General features: G+C 42.7%; 1 protein-coding gene across 1 annotated transcript in view; it reads right to left on the bottom strand.

The window, feature by feature from the left end:
* The window catches only part of TMEM178A (transmembrane protein 178A), a 47,662-nt gene extending 33,326 nt beyond the window's left edge, over positions 1–14,336 (bottom strand). The window contains exon 1 of the mRNA XM_025867608.2: positions 13,808–14,336. Within this exon, the coding sequence (XP_025723393.1) occupies positions 13,808–14,207 (400 nt within the window). The 5' untranslated portion in view covers positions 14,208–14,336. The remainder of the gene's footprint in view (positions 1–13,807) is intronic.
* Positions 14,337–15,024: the final 688 nt, after the last annotated feature.

Genomic DNA, 15,024 nt, shown 5'->3' with positions numbered 1-15,024 from the left:
ATTTTATGAGGGAAATCCCACATAAAGAAACACCCTGTTAATTTTACACTGATTCTTTGAACACTTCAAAAATAAAAGCATAGCACAAATGCTTTTTTTTAACATCTACTACTCTCACTACTTTTTAAAAAATGCCAAGGATTTTGTCTTTTTTGAATTAATTATTAGAGTCCTATGCTTTGAAAACTGAGACTAATTCTCCCTTCTCCTTCTCCTTGAATTGAACAAAAAATGATGGAGTGGGCGAGAAGAAAATGAACCAGATAGGATGACCGTGATATGAGTCAAACCAATGCAATTTTTTCAGCAGCCATTCTATGGGAAGATCGCCATGTGCCAGATACTAATCAGGTGGCACCTGTCCCTGGCCTTAAGGTAGAGAGAAAAATGGACAAGGAAACAAGCCACAGTACAATGTAGGAAGTACTGTCATAGAGGATATATCAAGCATACTAGGGTCTCGGCTAATAAAGCAATTAACTTTGCAGAATGAGGGGCTGAGGCTAGGGTCAAGGAAATAACTAGGGCACAAAGCTTTCAAGGAAGAGAGCCCAGATGGACAAGAGGGCATGGTATTTCCAGCAGAGGAAACAGGATATGCAATGACACAGACGATGAAGGGCATATGTACTGAGGGAATAGCAAACGGGTTGGTGTAGCCTCATCCTAGATTTCACAGAGGAGTGGCCAGGTATATCGCCGGAAAGGTAGTTGGAGCTACACGGTGAAGATAATTTTATGACTTTTTATGATCTACTGAGAAGTTTAGACTTACAGCTGTGAACAGTGGGAAACCATCCGAGATTTTTTTTTTTTTACCCTTTTAACCATTTTTAAGTAAACAATTCCATTTCATTTAGTACATGGTATAGCCATTTCCCCTTTTTTCAGAATTATTTTTATCAACCCAAAAGAAAACCCATTAAGCAGTCACTACCCCCTCCTCCCTCCTTGTTTTCTCTATGGGTTGGTTTATTCTGGATATTTCTATAAATGGAATCATACAATACATTGCTTTTTGTGTCTGGCTTCTTCCACTTAGCATAATGGTTTCATGATTCATCTATATTGTGGCATGAATCAGCAAATCGTTCCTTTTTTATGGCTGAATAATATTTCATTATATAATATACCATATTTTGTTTATCTGTTCATCAATGGGTGGACATTTGGGTTGTGTCCACATTTTGGCTCATGTGGATAGTGCTGCTGTGAACATTTGCGTAAAAGATTTTGTTTGAGTCCCTGTTTCAATTCTTCTGGGTATATTCCTAGGAGTGGAATTGCTGGATCATTTGGTAATTCTCCGTTTAACTTACTGAGGAAGCCCTCAGACAGAGACTTTTAATAAAAGGAAAGACATGATAAGATTGTATTTTATTGGTTTTTTTGGGGGGGGTTGTTTTTATTTTAGTTTATTATGTTATGTCACCATACAGTACATCATTAGTTTTTCAGGTAGTGTTCCAAAGATTGTATTTTAGAAAGATAAATGGACTAATAGATATTTAAAGAAACAAGATCCCCATAGATGGTCCTCCAAAGAGTCACCAAATAGCTGCTCATTTGTTCCTTCCTGCTTTCTTTTCTTTCCTGCCTGCTCTCTTGCTTTTTTTTTTTTTTTGAACCTACAAATTGGCATGCAATCTGGTGGTCCAAATATATGTCCACCCACATACCTTGTGGCTCTACACCATCTTCTGAGGCTTCTGTGCTAAAATCCTGCTAGCTCAGCCCATCTGTAATGGTTCAGATTGTTTTCTCGCTTTGAAATTCCTGCTCTAAAGAGGTATCAAGCTTTAATAAATAGGACTCTCAGTTTCAAATGAGACACCCAAGAGGAGCATAGTAATTCCACCAGAAAATGTGAGGTGCACTGGAGTGGGTTGGCTTGAACATGCCTGATGAGATGACTGGGGTTCATCCTAACACAGTCTCCTTCCACCCCTTCCTCCAAACCCAAGATCACACACAGCCAAACAACTGCTTCCTCATGTGGCCTTCTGGGTTTACAATTTTGAAAGCAAACAGTTCTTCACAGAAATTTCTTGGCTTATCCAAGCCCTAAAAAGACACTAGTAACATGTCAAATTAGAATTGATTAGTTTCTCAGGTTTTGAACATGGGCCTCTGCCAACACATCAGGACATAGACAACAGCAGGGGGATTTGCTAATTCCCCTATCACTATAACAATTATATTGTTATATATTATTATATATATTATAGTGCATCACTATAATGCAATTATAGTGATAGATGCACTTGGTAGTTGTAATAATGGTCACTCGGTTACCCATCCAGGGATGAGAATGAAACATGTGATTGTCACTGTTGTTTTCCTATTGGAAATGAAAATGAGTCATATTGTGGGGTGAACAGATTTTTATAAACCAACCTGGCTCGGGGTGGGGTCAGGCCTAGTCAGAATAATGATCTCCACAGAGCTCTTCTCTGGTGTGCATGGAACTTCTGTGTGTGTTGCGGGTGAGGGGAACAAATGTTGTACAACCAGGAAGCACTGAAACACTGACCTCACCAAACCAGCGTGTATCAGATTTATAGCAACTGCACTATCAGATCTTAGGATACATCCATATCCACTAAAATGCACAATTTTGGACATTTTGCATTCCATTTTTAAAAGTGTAATTATCAATAGGCCTCCTTAGAAACAACCACAAAGTCTCTGGATCACTAGAGATTAAAGAATCACGACAACGGGCTCCTCACAAAGGCACCAGGCTTTCAAGGCACTTCCATGTGCCCAAGAAAGGTAGCAGAATATGCTACCCTAAAATATGCTACTTTTGCATAAGGATTACTGTGAGCTGAAGGCAATTGAGAAGAAGTAGATATAAGAAAAATTCTCTGCTCTCCTCCTTCCCCTTTCTACCAGGAAGGATAGAAGCTAATCACCAGAGAAAATTCTAGACCCTTATCAGTGCAGAGACAGTACCAGAGGAATCTACATTAAAAAAAAATAAAAATTGCTGAAACTAGTTCTTATCTATCCTTAGTTTCCCTCATATATTTGCCTTCCCACAATTTGTCAGTCCTAGAAACTCAAAGTCCTTTTCCTTTGTATGGTCTCTTCTAAAAAATGTATTATTCTTTTGTTATGTTACTATATAAGCCCAAGTTCTAACCACCACTTTGAGTTACTTATCTCTGAGTGCTCCCATGTATATGCACCATGCACATGTTAAACTTCTGTTTGTTTTTTGTTGTTGTTAATCTGTCTTCTGTCAGTCTGATTTATAAGGTCCCAACCAGAGAAGCTAGGAGTGGAGAGGGGAAAAATATGTTTTTCTTCCCCTATGCCCATCAGGGCAGGATGTGGAGAGACAATACAGCATATTTGGAAAAGCTAGCAGAAAATCCAGGTTCTCCTCTCAGTCCTGATCGACCTGCAGCATGACCACAGGCAGGACAGGACTGCCATTTGGAGTTCCCTGCTGTGGCAGGCACTATGATTGTATATACAACAGCCGCATTTCCTTAGCTGACAGAGACCAAATCTTGTTCACCTGTCAGGCAGCCAAATGCTTCCCTGGGGAAATTGGGCACTTCTCCAGGGCCAGGGGAAAACCTTATTGGTCTAAGGGAATTATGCTAATCTCATTCCACTTGCCAGGGATTGGTTTAGGAATGGCCATGTGACATTGGTCTCATCAATGAGACCAGTGAGAAGTCTGCTCGGAGACCTTTGAGAAATTACCCTTATTATAAAAAAGGTTCACAAAACAGGGCATGGCCTCCCTTCCTTCCCAGCCTTTGAACTGTCGCTGTGTAAGGAAGTGACTCATGGTACAGCTGTGACCAGGAAGAGACAAGCCTGAAGGCAAAAATACCCATGTTGGGACTACTAAAGCCCAACAGCACTGAATCTTTAATCAGCCCGGGTACAGGCTTCCTCCAGACATCTTGTTATGGGAGATAATACATTTTCTTTGTAGGTTAAGCCATTTTTATTTGGGTTTTCTGTTATTTGGCACTAAGAGATCCTTAACTGATAAACCCACCTATGCAGGTAGATGTTTATCAAGCACTTTATTAATTGCATTTTTAAAAATTAGACCCACAGCTCAAATTATAATGTTTCATACCTAATCAGAAATGCTGCCATACCTGACCTTTTCAGAAATACAAACAACTCTAGAAAACTACATATATAGAATACTTGGCTGGGCGGGGGGGGGGGGTAGTCTGCCATTTTAACCTGTAGGTAGAACTGGAAGCATGCTAAAACAAAAACACTGTCATAGTTTAGAAATAAAAACATGCTCTAAAAAGTACCCATGCCACAAATTTCCAAAATGAAAATCTGGTGCCTGTTTGTAAGAAGTGCTCAATTTCCCCCATGGCATAATCAAAATATTACTGTAGAATCATCTGTATGTATGGTTTAGAGACTAGGGAATGACTCTGTTTAATGCCTCTCAGGGGCTCTCAGACATATTTATTTCAGTAACTATGTCACATTTGGAGAGCATACAAAACTGTGACCTTCTATATGCTTTCTCCTGTCATTTTAAAAAATTTTTCCCAAATCAGGTGTGTTGGGACCAGTTCAGAAGATGAACAGGTAATGAGTTCTTTATACAGCTCCCAAGTTTCCAAATCAGTGGTGGTGTCTGGGGATGACTTTGGGGGATCAAAGCATCCATGCATACAATATCCATCAGCTCCCCTTACAACCCTCCACCCCTAAAAAATACTCAATGTAGATAAAACCTCCACCTCCACTGCCAGTCAGACTGGTGTCTCTAAGCTTCTTCTATACAAGACTGAAGGGCCTCCCTTATCTAAATGATAGACTCTGTTTTATAAACTAAAACAAATTCAAAATGATGCTGATTACAACATCCCCTCCCTCACAGGCATTCTGATAAGATGCTTTCAGAAAGAAAAGGAGGGAATTCGAGCTGGTCTGCTGGAAATTGATAGGCACTGGTAGCACAGGTGAAAATCTTCTATCATCGGCATCACAGCGAAAAAAGAGGGTGAGGATCATTGCTCGAAGTTCCTTTCAATTGTATGGATCTTTGATTCTACATGTGCTCACCCATTTTCCTCCCACCAACCTGAGTTTCCTCCAGAAAGAAAAGGTAACTCTTGAGGTAAAAAAAAAAGGAAAGAATAACAACATGACTTTGATGCTTCTTCAGTGGACATCTTCCGGCTGGATTTTTACTGCTGAATAGCAAACACTTTCCCTGTGTCTTTTGTTTTGTTTTGTTTCCACACTTGAACAAAAGACACTATTTTGCAGAAACATTCATGTTAGCCGTCACTGTCAGTTTTCCTGCCACTCCTTACTTCAGCTTTTCTCATTATTCGTCGAACACTTGTGAGTTTCAGCTCCCTTCAACCAATATGTCCATTGCCTGAACACCCAGGTCTCTTAACAATATGTTCCATGCGAAGAATGAAGTGAACTGGCCCAAAGGATTCTGAGGCATCAGTGGTATAAAAGAAATACTGAGCCCCAGCTGGCCTAGGATCAATTATATTTTTGGTTTATTTCCTAAGGTTGTCTCCTGCGACATCAAACTGTCACGGCGTTGATCGGTATCCTGATTTCTCAATCACATGACAAGTGATTACTTCTGTTGTCTTTCAGGGTAACTTCATTGAGTACCACTTAACAGGACACATGGACTTAAGATTCCATGACAACTGTAAACATCACTGTAAGCAGTTTTCAAAATCATGAGAATTAAGAAATGTCATTTAAAGTCAAATTCACCACCTACCCAGACCTCCTTCCTCTCTGCTCTGGGTATGGTTAGGGAAACACAACCCCACAATCCAGGAAGACATAGCACCCATATTTTTCACTAAGCAGCCTCTTATCTTCAAAAGCTTTTCTTTTCCAACACTCAGTAACATTTGTTGACTGATTGTTGAGTGAAGCAAATGCTCGCATCCCCTACACCAAATAAAAATTCCTTAAAATGTAAACAAAAGAGATCCGAGCCAAATATAGCCCTCCCCACTCCCCCACTCTCCCTAGCCTGCCTGTTCCACTGTGATAGACCCTAAGTCTGCATGTCAGTGCTTATTGGCAGATGGAAGCCTCAGTGTTGATTTGCAGTTGAGTGACCTGTTGCAAAGGGACAATTAAGCCTTCTGGAATTATCGATACATTCAGAATTTCCCACTTACATTTCTGGAACCTTTTCCCTGCATACCTACACAACATCAGATTACTCGGAAAAAACCAAAAGGGAACAAAGTATATCCTTTAGGTCCTTCGAGGAGACATTAGTTGATTGATTTTTACCTGTGAACAAAATATCAAAAAGTCTGAACACTGGGGGACGTCTAGCAAGTTATAGAAAATAATTCCATGCGTCCTCAGCAATTTGAGATAACAGAAACTAAAATATGGTTTGTATTGTTCCCCTTTTTTTTCACTTGCTAATGCATTCTCTGATGGGTGTCCCCATGACATTATTGTTAGGTCTGTAATCAGTTTATCTGGCTGAATTTCAAGAAAGATGGAGCGCTGCATATAGTTTCCAGTTACCCTGCAGCAAAGACTGTCCATCTCAGATGCTGACGCCAAGTCTCTCATGCTCCAAGTTCAGTTACATCCTTTTAGTTAAAACTTGCAATAAAATAGATTAATCACTGCAATCACTCTTAACCACAGGGAAACACTGTAAGAAAGTGAAAAAAATCAACTGTCATAAATTTTACCAGCTTTTGAAGATGAAGTCCACTTTCTATTTACAGATGCCTTTATTTCGATAAAAATCTTTACAACCAGTTGTGCAAAGCTTTAGACAATGTCAATGCTGTGTTTTTGTTTTTTTTTTAATAGTAACTGTAGGAAAACTAATTTTTTTAAACCTGAAGCAAGTCTACATGGTTCAAATGATCTTAGCGGAACTGCTCCGAAATGGTGAGCTAATGTTTTACTCCAAAGGAGACATATTTGCTCTTTGAAGTATTTTGCCGATTCTCCAGTTTGGTTGTTTTCAACTTTTCCTTTCTATTTCACCCGTTGCTTTTGCAAGGGGGTGGCAAGTGAAGAGGATGACCAAATCTGATTATTTTTATTCTTTTAGCCAGCAAATAGTACCAGAAAATAGAACTCAGATGTCCACACAATTGAGTATGAAAGGACAGAGGAAGTTCCCTGAAAGAGAAGGTGGGCCGAGGGAATCAGGAGACAGCCACTCTGAGGTCACAGCTGGCTTGGCAGAGGTCACAGATCAATAACCTGGGGTACACTGACCTTCAGGTATAATAAAGATGAAAGGAAAGTTCATTCTTGGTTAATGGTTGGGAAACCCTATGACCTGCCTAAATTCCTTCAATGTTCCCACTCCTCGTGGGCTCCAGCTTAGCATCTGCAGTCTCCCTTTCTCCTTCAATGGATCTTAACGTCCAGATGCTCCCTTAACAAAAGCTTATCTCCTAAGGCAATCAAGAACACTTGCAATTACCAGTAGTCGGCCTGATGGGGCTTGAGGGCTCTTTTTGAGCGAGGGAGAAGAAAATTCAGTAGCTAAGGAAAACAAAAATCACAGCAACTTGGATATAATTGGATGTGGACTTTCTATGACATAGCAAAAACTCTTCCTTTTTTCCCCTCAAAGCCATCGCTAAATGTTATCCATGAGACATGGTGGATACAAATGTCATTGGTTCTGGCAATTCTGATCCCAAACCACTTAAAACCCCATGCACTTTTGTGTTTATAAATCACTTTTAAAAGACAATTCCTATGTGCAGATGGAAAGAATTTAAGCAAGTATCTTTTTTTGAGAGCCCAGTGGCAAGTAAGAATTTTAATTTCTATTCAAGATAACCTTCAGGAGCATTAGCAATAGAATGCATTGAATCATAAAGTACTACCCTTGGCTATGTTCAGCCTCAAAACATTTTGCAACAAAACCAAAAATCTAGTCATTAAGAGTTGTGTATTATGAACTGGAAGTTATTTAATCAAAAAGGGCTCATTTAATACTGCGCCTGGTGTCAGAAAAGATACAGAAATAAAATGCGTCTTCTCTCCCCTGTGCAAGATGAATGTGTGTGACATAACAGTGCGCTGGGAGACCCCCGTAAAGTTCAGCCAGGATAGGAAAAAACCCTCCTTTCTTGGCTCAGATGAAAAACTTGGCTCTGCTAACGAGCAGTGAGAGATGCACTCTTCAAAGTGGAGTGTGCACATGCCAGGGGGTATACAAGCAATCTTTTGGAACACAGGGTGAAAATAGTTGAACTTGTGTTGATATCTATTACCACCTCCCTTCAAAATTTGCTTTTGTCTATGTTTTATGATGCATATGCTTGGTATGGTCCATGAACATAATTTAAAAATGAATAAATAGAAATTATATAGAGTGATGCTCAAAACAATTTGAGAGACCACTTGCTTTCTGAGTAAAGAAAGAAAAAGAAAGTCTTAATGATATCTCCAGCACCCCCAAAACTAAGGAATCCCTTCGCCAGCAGCATCTTCTGGTCCAAGACAAGATCTGAAAACAATATGTGAGCCAATGGGTCAGAGAGGAGAAACAGTGTTGGCCTCTCAACCTTCCTAGATCATCTGCTCTTGGGAAATAATTATTCCAACACAAATGATACTATGGTCTACAAATGAGCTGAAGAAAAGCATCTATCTACTTCTGTGTCAGGTAGAACTTGGTGGGTCCTGTACAGACTATTAATTTCATGGAAAATAAGCAACAGGGGAAACAGATAAATCATTAGCAGAGTGAAGAACAGATCCAATGAATTCCTACCAATTTTCCTACCGTCTTTCTCTTGCAGAGAACAAAATGACAAAGTATATGTGTCCCACTGTCTTTGATATCTCTGTTTATCTCATTAGATGAAAAATGCTTCTGAAACCACAAGGACATGTTTTATTTCAAGTTTCAAGAATTCAATCCCAAATGATTTATGCAAGTTAACATTATGCATACAGAATTACCATCTTCATATTTCTGAAATTCTACCCCTTTAAATTTCATAAAAACAAAATACTGCCACATTAATTTTCCTTTTGTTTATTGCAGGCAATATGTAATATTAGAATCTGATTTATATCAACAAGGTACATATATTTGAAATGTAATGTTAATTGTTTTTAATGAAAAATTTTAATTAAAAAATTTTAGAAAATTAAAGTGAAGGCCAGTAAGAACAGTTGGAACTTTTGATAGAATTTCAATGACTAATTCCCATTCAAAATTAATTTCTCCAAAGTTCTATACAATGGATTCACAAGTCTCATCAACGTTTATTTATTAAAATCAGTGTTGGGGCGCCCAGGTGGCTCAGTCGGTAGGCGTCTGCCTTCGGCTCAGGTCATGATCCCAGGGTCCTGGGATCGAGCCCCGCGTCGGGCTCCCTGCTCTGCGGGAAGCCTGCTTCTCCCTCTCCCACTCCCCCTGCTTGTGTTCCCTCTCTCGCTGTGTTTCTCTCTGTCAAATAAATAAATAAAATCTTTTTAAAAAATAAATAAATAAATAATAAAATCAGTGTTTTCAGTAACCGAAAGAAGCATTATATGATGTTTCCAACTGAGTCTCCTTCCACCTGTCCTCTTACTTGAATGTTCATCCAGTAGTTTAAACATAAGAGCTGTACTTGGAACAGAAGGGCCGGCATCCCCCAGAGGGCAGAGTACTCCATCACTCTGCACTGTCTCCTGCATCATTTGCCTACCAGTGCTAGCAGCCCTCCCCACGTGCTCTTCCCATAACCTACTAAGGGTGGTTCCTATATTACCCACTAGAAAATAACTCCACCACTTGATATGAACTCTTTGAGGACAGACATTTGTATCCATTTATGCACTCCTGTATCCTCTACACCTAGAGCAATACTAACACCCAATATGTATTTGTCGAGTGAATGGATCAGATGAATGAATGAATGAAGAACCTATCTTTAGGTCACCTCTTCTCGTTTCTGGGGCTTCTTACAAAATCCATGCCATGTCCATCTGCTCTACTGGCTTTCTGTAACTTTTACATAGACAGGTTTCTTTCAAACCTCTAAGAGTCCCAGTGGCACGGAGGGGCCTGAAGCTCTACGTTTTAGGTCCATTCTCTCAAGTTCCTGCAACTAGGCTCTCTCAATTTTTATGTCCTTCTGACGGCTAAGCAGAGGATGCCTTCACTTGCATACAGTACTCACTGTGACCAGCACAGTTTCCTTAGCATCAAAAGTTAGCTGCAAGAAGGAACTATATGGAAGAATAATTTAGAATCAACTGACCAACTCAAACACAAAAGAACCCCACGTGTCACATCTTCCTCATGACCTGGCACATAATAGGCTTTCAATGGGCATTTACTGCACTGGATAGTAAACTATGGAATATCGTGTGAACCTAATCTGTCTAAAGACTTTGCAGGTTATCCCAAAGGGCAAGAGAGTGAAATGTGGACTGGTCAATGCAGTGCTAGGAAGAGAACTCGCAGCTGGAAAAACAATGTATTCAAACCGTGCTGGTAAATGGTCCTTTGTCAGCCTGGTAGAGTAGCACAGGGTTCTAGTCTTGGTTCTGAATGCATTTATCAATAACTTTACCACCATTCTTACTGAAGGTCCTGCTTGGAGGTCCAGTCTAGACCTTCTAGGGTCACTCTGGGCTAGAAGTGAACTAGAATCATAATGAAAGGTGACAATTAGAATTTGGTGATTTTTCCCAAATACTTGTCCCATCGAGATGGATGCTTTTCTGGCTCATGTGATTTCTCTTAAGTAGATTAAGAAGAGATAGTTTATTCATTTCATTTCTAAACTAATCTCTCATTGTTTATATGGACTGCTTCTGTCTCAACTACATCTCTCAGAAATAGTTGCCTGGCCTCTAGTAACAGGAGATGCAAATAATTCCAACTGTGAGAATGTTTTCCATATTATCAACTCATACTTTCTTCTCTGCAACTTTTACTCACCTCCAGGCTTTGCCTTCTGAGTCCTATGAAGAACAGCTCATCTCTTTTTTTCTCAAAAGCTCACTAAATACCCCAGATGGTTTGGGGCCCTTGCCCACCTCACCCCACTCTCCCCTCTGAGGTTATTTTTCTTCATTTCTGATGATTAGAATTTATAAATGTTAAAACTCATAAACAATGTAATTTGGAGAAGAAAGTAAAAATAGACCATAAGACCCTAGTTATCTAAATTTTTAAATTAGATGTGATGTCAACCGCTAGATACTTATGACTCATTTAAGAAAGTCATACCACAGCCACTAATGTCAGATGCCGAAACAAAGGTAATACTGTTTACCTAATACAGATGCCAAAATCAAATTATTTGTAGAAATATAGAATTTTAAAGCTGTTCATTTTGCCTATTCATTTCATAGGTAATGAAATGGAGATCCAGAAGAGTTATGTAACTAGTCCAAGGTAGGTTAATTACAATGTTAAAAGTACTTGAAGCATTTTTTGGCCATCTCCCAAACAACAAATTATGATTCTATCATGTACTGATACCTGTCATTTTCTCCAAACCCCTCATGTCGTAATAATGTCAGCTCATTAACTTCCCAGAAAGCTAAATTTACACTGTTGTTATTACAACAATGTTAAATTTTAGAACTAGAAAATTCCCTAAAGAAGAGTCAGCTTTCCTGGTACCATTGACAAGAAAACTGAAGGCCAATGAGGTCTGGACACTTCTTGGAGGATACAGAGCCCATGTCTTCTGGTTACAGCCTAGAACCCTTCACTGTTCTGCACAAAGGACTAGCTAAACACCATCAATATCACAGAGCTGATATTGTTTTAATCTAAAACACTGCATTCATGATGAGAAAAATATAATGATTTTAACTAGTATAGGAATCTTATGGAAGTGCTAGGCTGGACAAACATCGGCCAGAAAGACTGTAGAAGAAGGGATTTTGAACAATAGGTGGGAGACTGGATTCAGTGACCTCTAAAGTCCCTTTACCTTTAGGATTATTTGATCCTGGACTACCCCAGAGCTGGGCACCTCAGCTAGCCAGGGCACTTCCAGCGGTGGGGAATGTGCAGTATCCTGTGGGGGTCCCACTCCCATTGGTGGGTTAGACTCTGCCCTGCTGTTTCAGGCATTCCTCTATAAGCAATTTGCATGCAATCAACTACCCTAGGCATAGAAAGTGTAAGGCAATGCAGCTCTGTCGTTTCCAAAGACAGACTACACTGCTTAGCTTTCAAAATTGCCTTGCCTAAATGAGCATTCCATAACTGAGCCTCCAAATCCAGCTTTTACAGTTTGTTCATGTACTATGCTACTATCAGAATTAATTATGCAGCATCTTCATGAGGTAAAATCAGATTTGGATGTGAGTTAGGAGAAGAAAGAAAAAGGTACACCTCCCAAAGGAAGGTTACTCTGTCTTATTCCTCCCCCAAAGCGCTGGAGTCCTTCCACACACAGACAGATTTCAGATGGCAGTCCCCAGCTGAGCTAGCCATGGGAAGGAGGAAGTTGACATGTATGAGAAATGAAGAATATGCCAACTAACAAGACTCTGAAGGCCAAAACGTTATTAACCCCCTCCTTTCTATGTAATCCCATTCCACACTGTAATTCCACACAAGTCTGTTCGTTAACTTTCCTAAATGGCTACTAAATACTAAAATGCAGTGATTTTAGACTTTTTCTTTTTTTTTCCTTTTTTTTTTTTTTTGCAATAATGAGTCTAAGGGAAAGGGGCTTTTTTTCATTTCAGAGAAAAATAATTTATATTAAGAGTGGAGCTCTGAAACTTAGAAGGAAACTTCACCAATGGGATTGTCACTTGAATATTTTTACATGAATGAGATTACAAAAAAAAAAAATCAAACTTCTGATTAACCGTGCATGGGAGCCAGGTATTGCATAGATTTCAGAAGAGCAAACTGGTGTTCCACAACTCAGGACTAAAACCACAACTACAACAAAAGCAACCTTACAAGGTATCACACACATGAGAGTCTTCGCCAAATCCAGAGAGAAGCACTTTAAAGGGCTTGGGCAGGTTCTCTCCTCCCCTCACTCACCCTGGTGTGCCTAGACGCTGAGGGTGGTGTGTGGAGTGACCAGGAAGGTTGGGAAAAAGTAGACGTCCTGTCTGTGTTCAACTGCCTCACCAATGAATTGAGGTCTATCTGAAGTCTGAGGTCTAATCAACAGGAAACCCTGCACTTTGGTGTTGGGAAGAAGGTCTCGGGCCTCCTTAGCTTCCCATTAGCCTGCCAGGCTGGGATGGCCACACCAGTTCTGTCTAATGCCAACATCAGCACAATACATGAAAAAGCCCCTTTCCGCCTCTTCTGAGGCTTGCACCACTTTTCTTCCAAAGGTATTTCTAAAAGGAAAGCACAACTTGAGAGGTGCCCGGTTGGGAAAGGTCGGGTCTTTTTTAATGTTAACCCTCCGTAGGGGAGCAGCGTCGAGAAAAATCTACACCTGCATTCCAAGTCAGGCAGGTGTACAAAGACAGCGAAGGAAGGAAAGGAAGAAGGGAAAAGGAGGCAAAGGAAGGAAAGAAGCAGATGGGGGGGGCGGCTAAACCACAGACGTGAAGAAAGGAGGAGAGGGAGAGCAGGATGAGAAAGAAAGAAGAGAGTCATGGAAAGAAAGAAGAGCAAGAGAGAGAAGGGAGGAAGGGGGTGGTCAAGAAAGGGAGAGAAATGAAGAAAGGAGGCGGCCGGGAAGGACGAAAGACAGCCGGGGAGCGGAGCGCGGGGACGCGGCGGGGAGGTGGCCGCGGGGACCGGCGCGCCCCTGGGGATCCGCGGGCTGCGCTCCCCGCGCGGGCGCCCAGGGCGCAGGGCGCACCCGCCGCTCACCTTTCAGGATGAGGGTGTCGATGTCCCGGTCGATGCCCAGGAAGTAGCACTTCCTCCAGAGGCCCGAGTAGGTGGCGAAGAGCGGCCGGCCGCACTCGGCGTCCAGCCCGCCGAGCCCCAGCAGCGAGCGCCAGGACTCGGGGTCGGCGCGCCCCGGGCCCCCCGGGAGCAGCCGGCGCCCCAGCGGGGGCGAGTCCCGCAGCGGCAGGTGCGACAGCGGCATCAGGCGGTTCTTCTGGTCCGGGGGGTCCGCGCCCGCGCGGCTGCGCTCGCAGCTCTCCTTGTGGCGCCGGGGGTCGGTCTCGTACCAGTGGTCGGTGAAGATGGCCGTGACGAGCAGCCCCAGGGAGCAGAGGCTGAGGCCGAGGCTGAGCGCCGTGACGAGCGCCCGCGGCTCCATGGCTTCCCGCCCCGCCGCAGCAGCCGGTGGGCTCGCGCGCCGCCGCCAGACACAATGCACTTGGCCTCGGCTCTCTTCCGCGCTCCCTCCCTCGTTCCCCCACCTGCCCCCCACCTCCCTCCCGCGGCCTCCCCGCCCTCGGCTCCCGGCCCGGCTAGCTCCCGGTGCCCCCTTCCCGGCTCGGTTCCCACCGCCCTCCCGGCCCCCCGGCTCCCCGCCGCCCCCCACCCCCACCCCGCGCGGCTCGCACTTTCTAGCCCTCCTCCTCCTCCCCAGCCCCTCGCCTGCCTCTCGGCACCCCCCACCCGCTGGGTCCCCTCGCCTCCTCTCCACCTCCCGAGCCTGCCGTCCGCCCTTCTCTCCAGCGATCCCCCTTCCCTTTTAATCCCTCCCAGCCGCCCTCACTTTTCTCTCCTATCCTCCTCTCTCCCCTAACCCTGTCCCCACTTCCCCCTACTTTTCTTCAACTCTTCCTCTCTCTCTTCCCCACTCGTTTTGTCTCCCTGTTTGCCAACTCCGTATCCCTTTATAGCCCTGCCCTGGACTCGAAGCTTCTCTCCACCTACCCCTGAGCACACTGCCTCCCGTCCTCTCCCCTCCAACGACCTTAAAAGACATCCACCGACATCAGACTCAGGCTTGTCACTTGTCCAAGTTGATTTTGATCAGTGTCCCGTTTTGTACCCAGAAGCAACTCCCATCCAGATCGGGCTGCGTGGTAAAATTTAACTCTTTGGAATCGTGATCTGGAGCTGAAGACCCTTTCTCTCCACGCCTGAAGGATGCAGCCTCTTAGACCCCTTGGCAGCCCTCTGTC

The sequence above is a fragment of the Callorhinus ursinus genome, unplaced genomic scaffold, assembly GCF_003265705.2.
Source record: "Callorhinus ursinus isolate GAN/ISIS: 27379988/994484 unplaced genomic scaffold, GSC_fseal_2.0 scaffold10, whole genome shotgun sequence".
NCBI lineage: Eukaryota > Metazoa > Chordata > Mammalia > Carnivora > Otariidae > Callorhinus > Callorhinus ursinus.
Note: the sequence above shows the minus strand (reverse complement) of the source record. Positions and strands in the feature narration are given on the sequence as shown.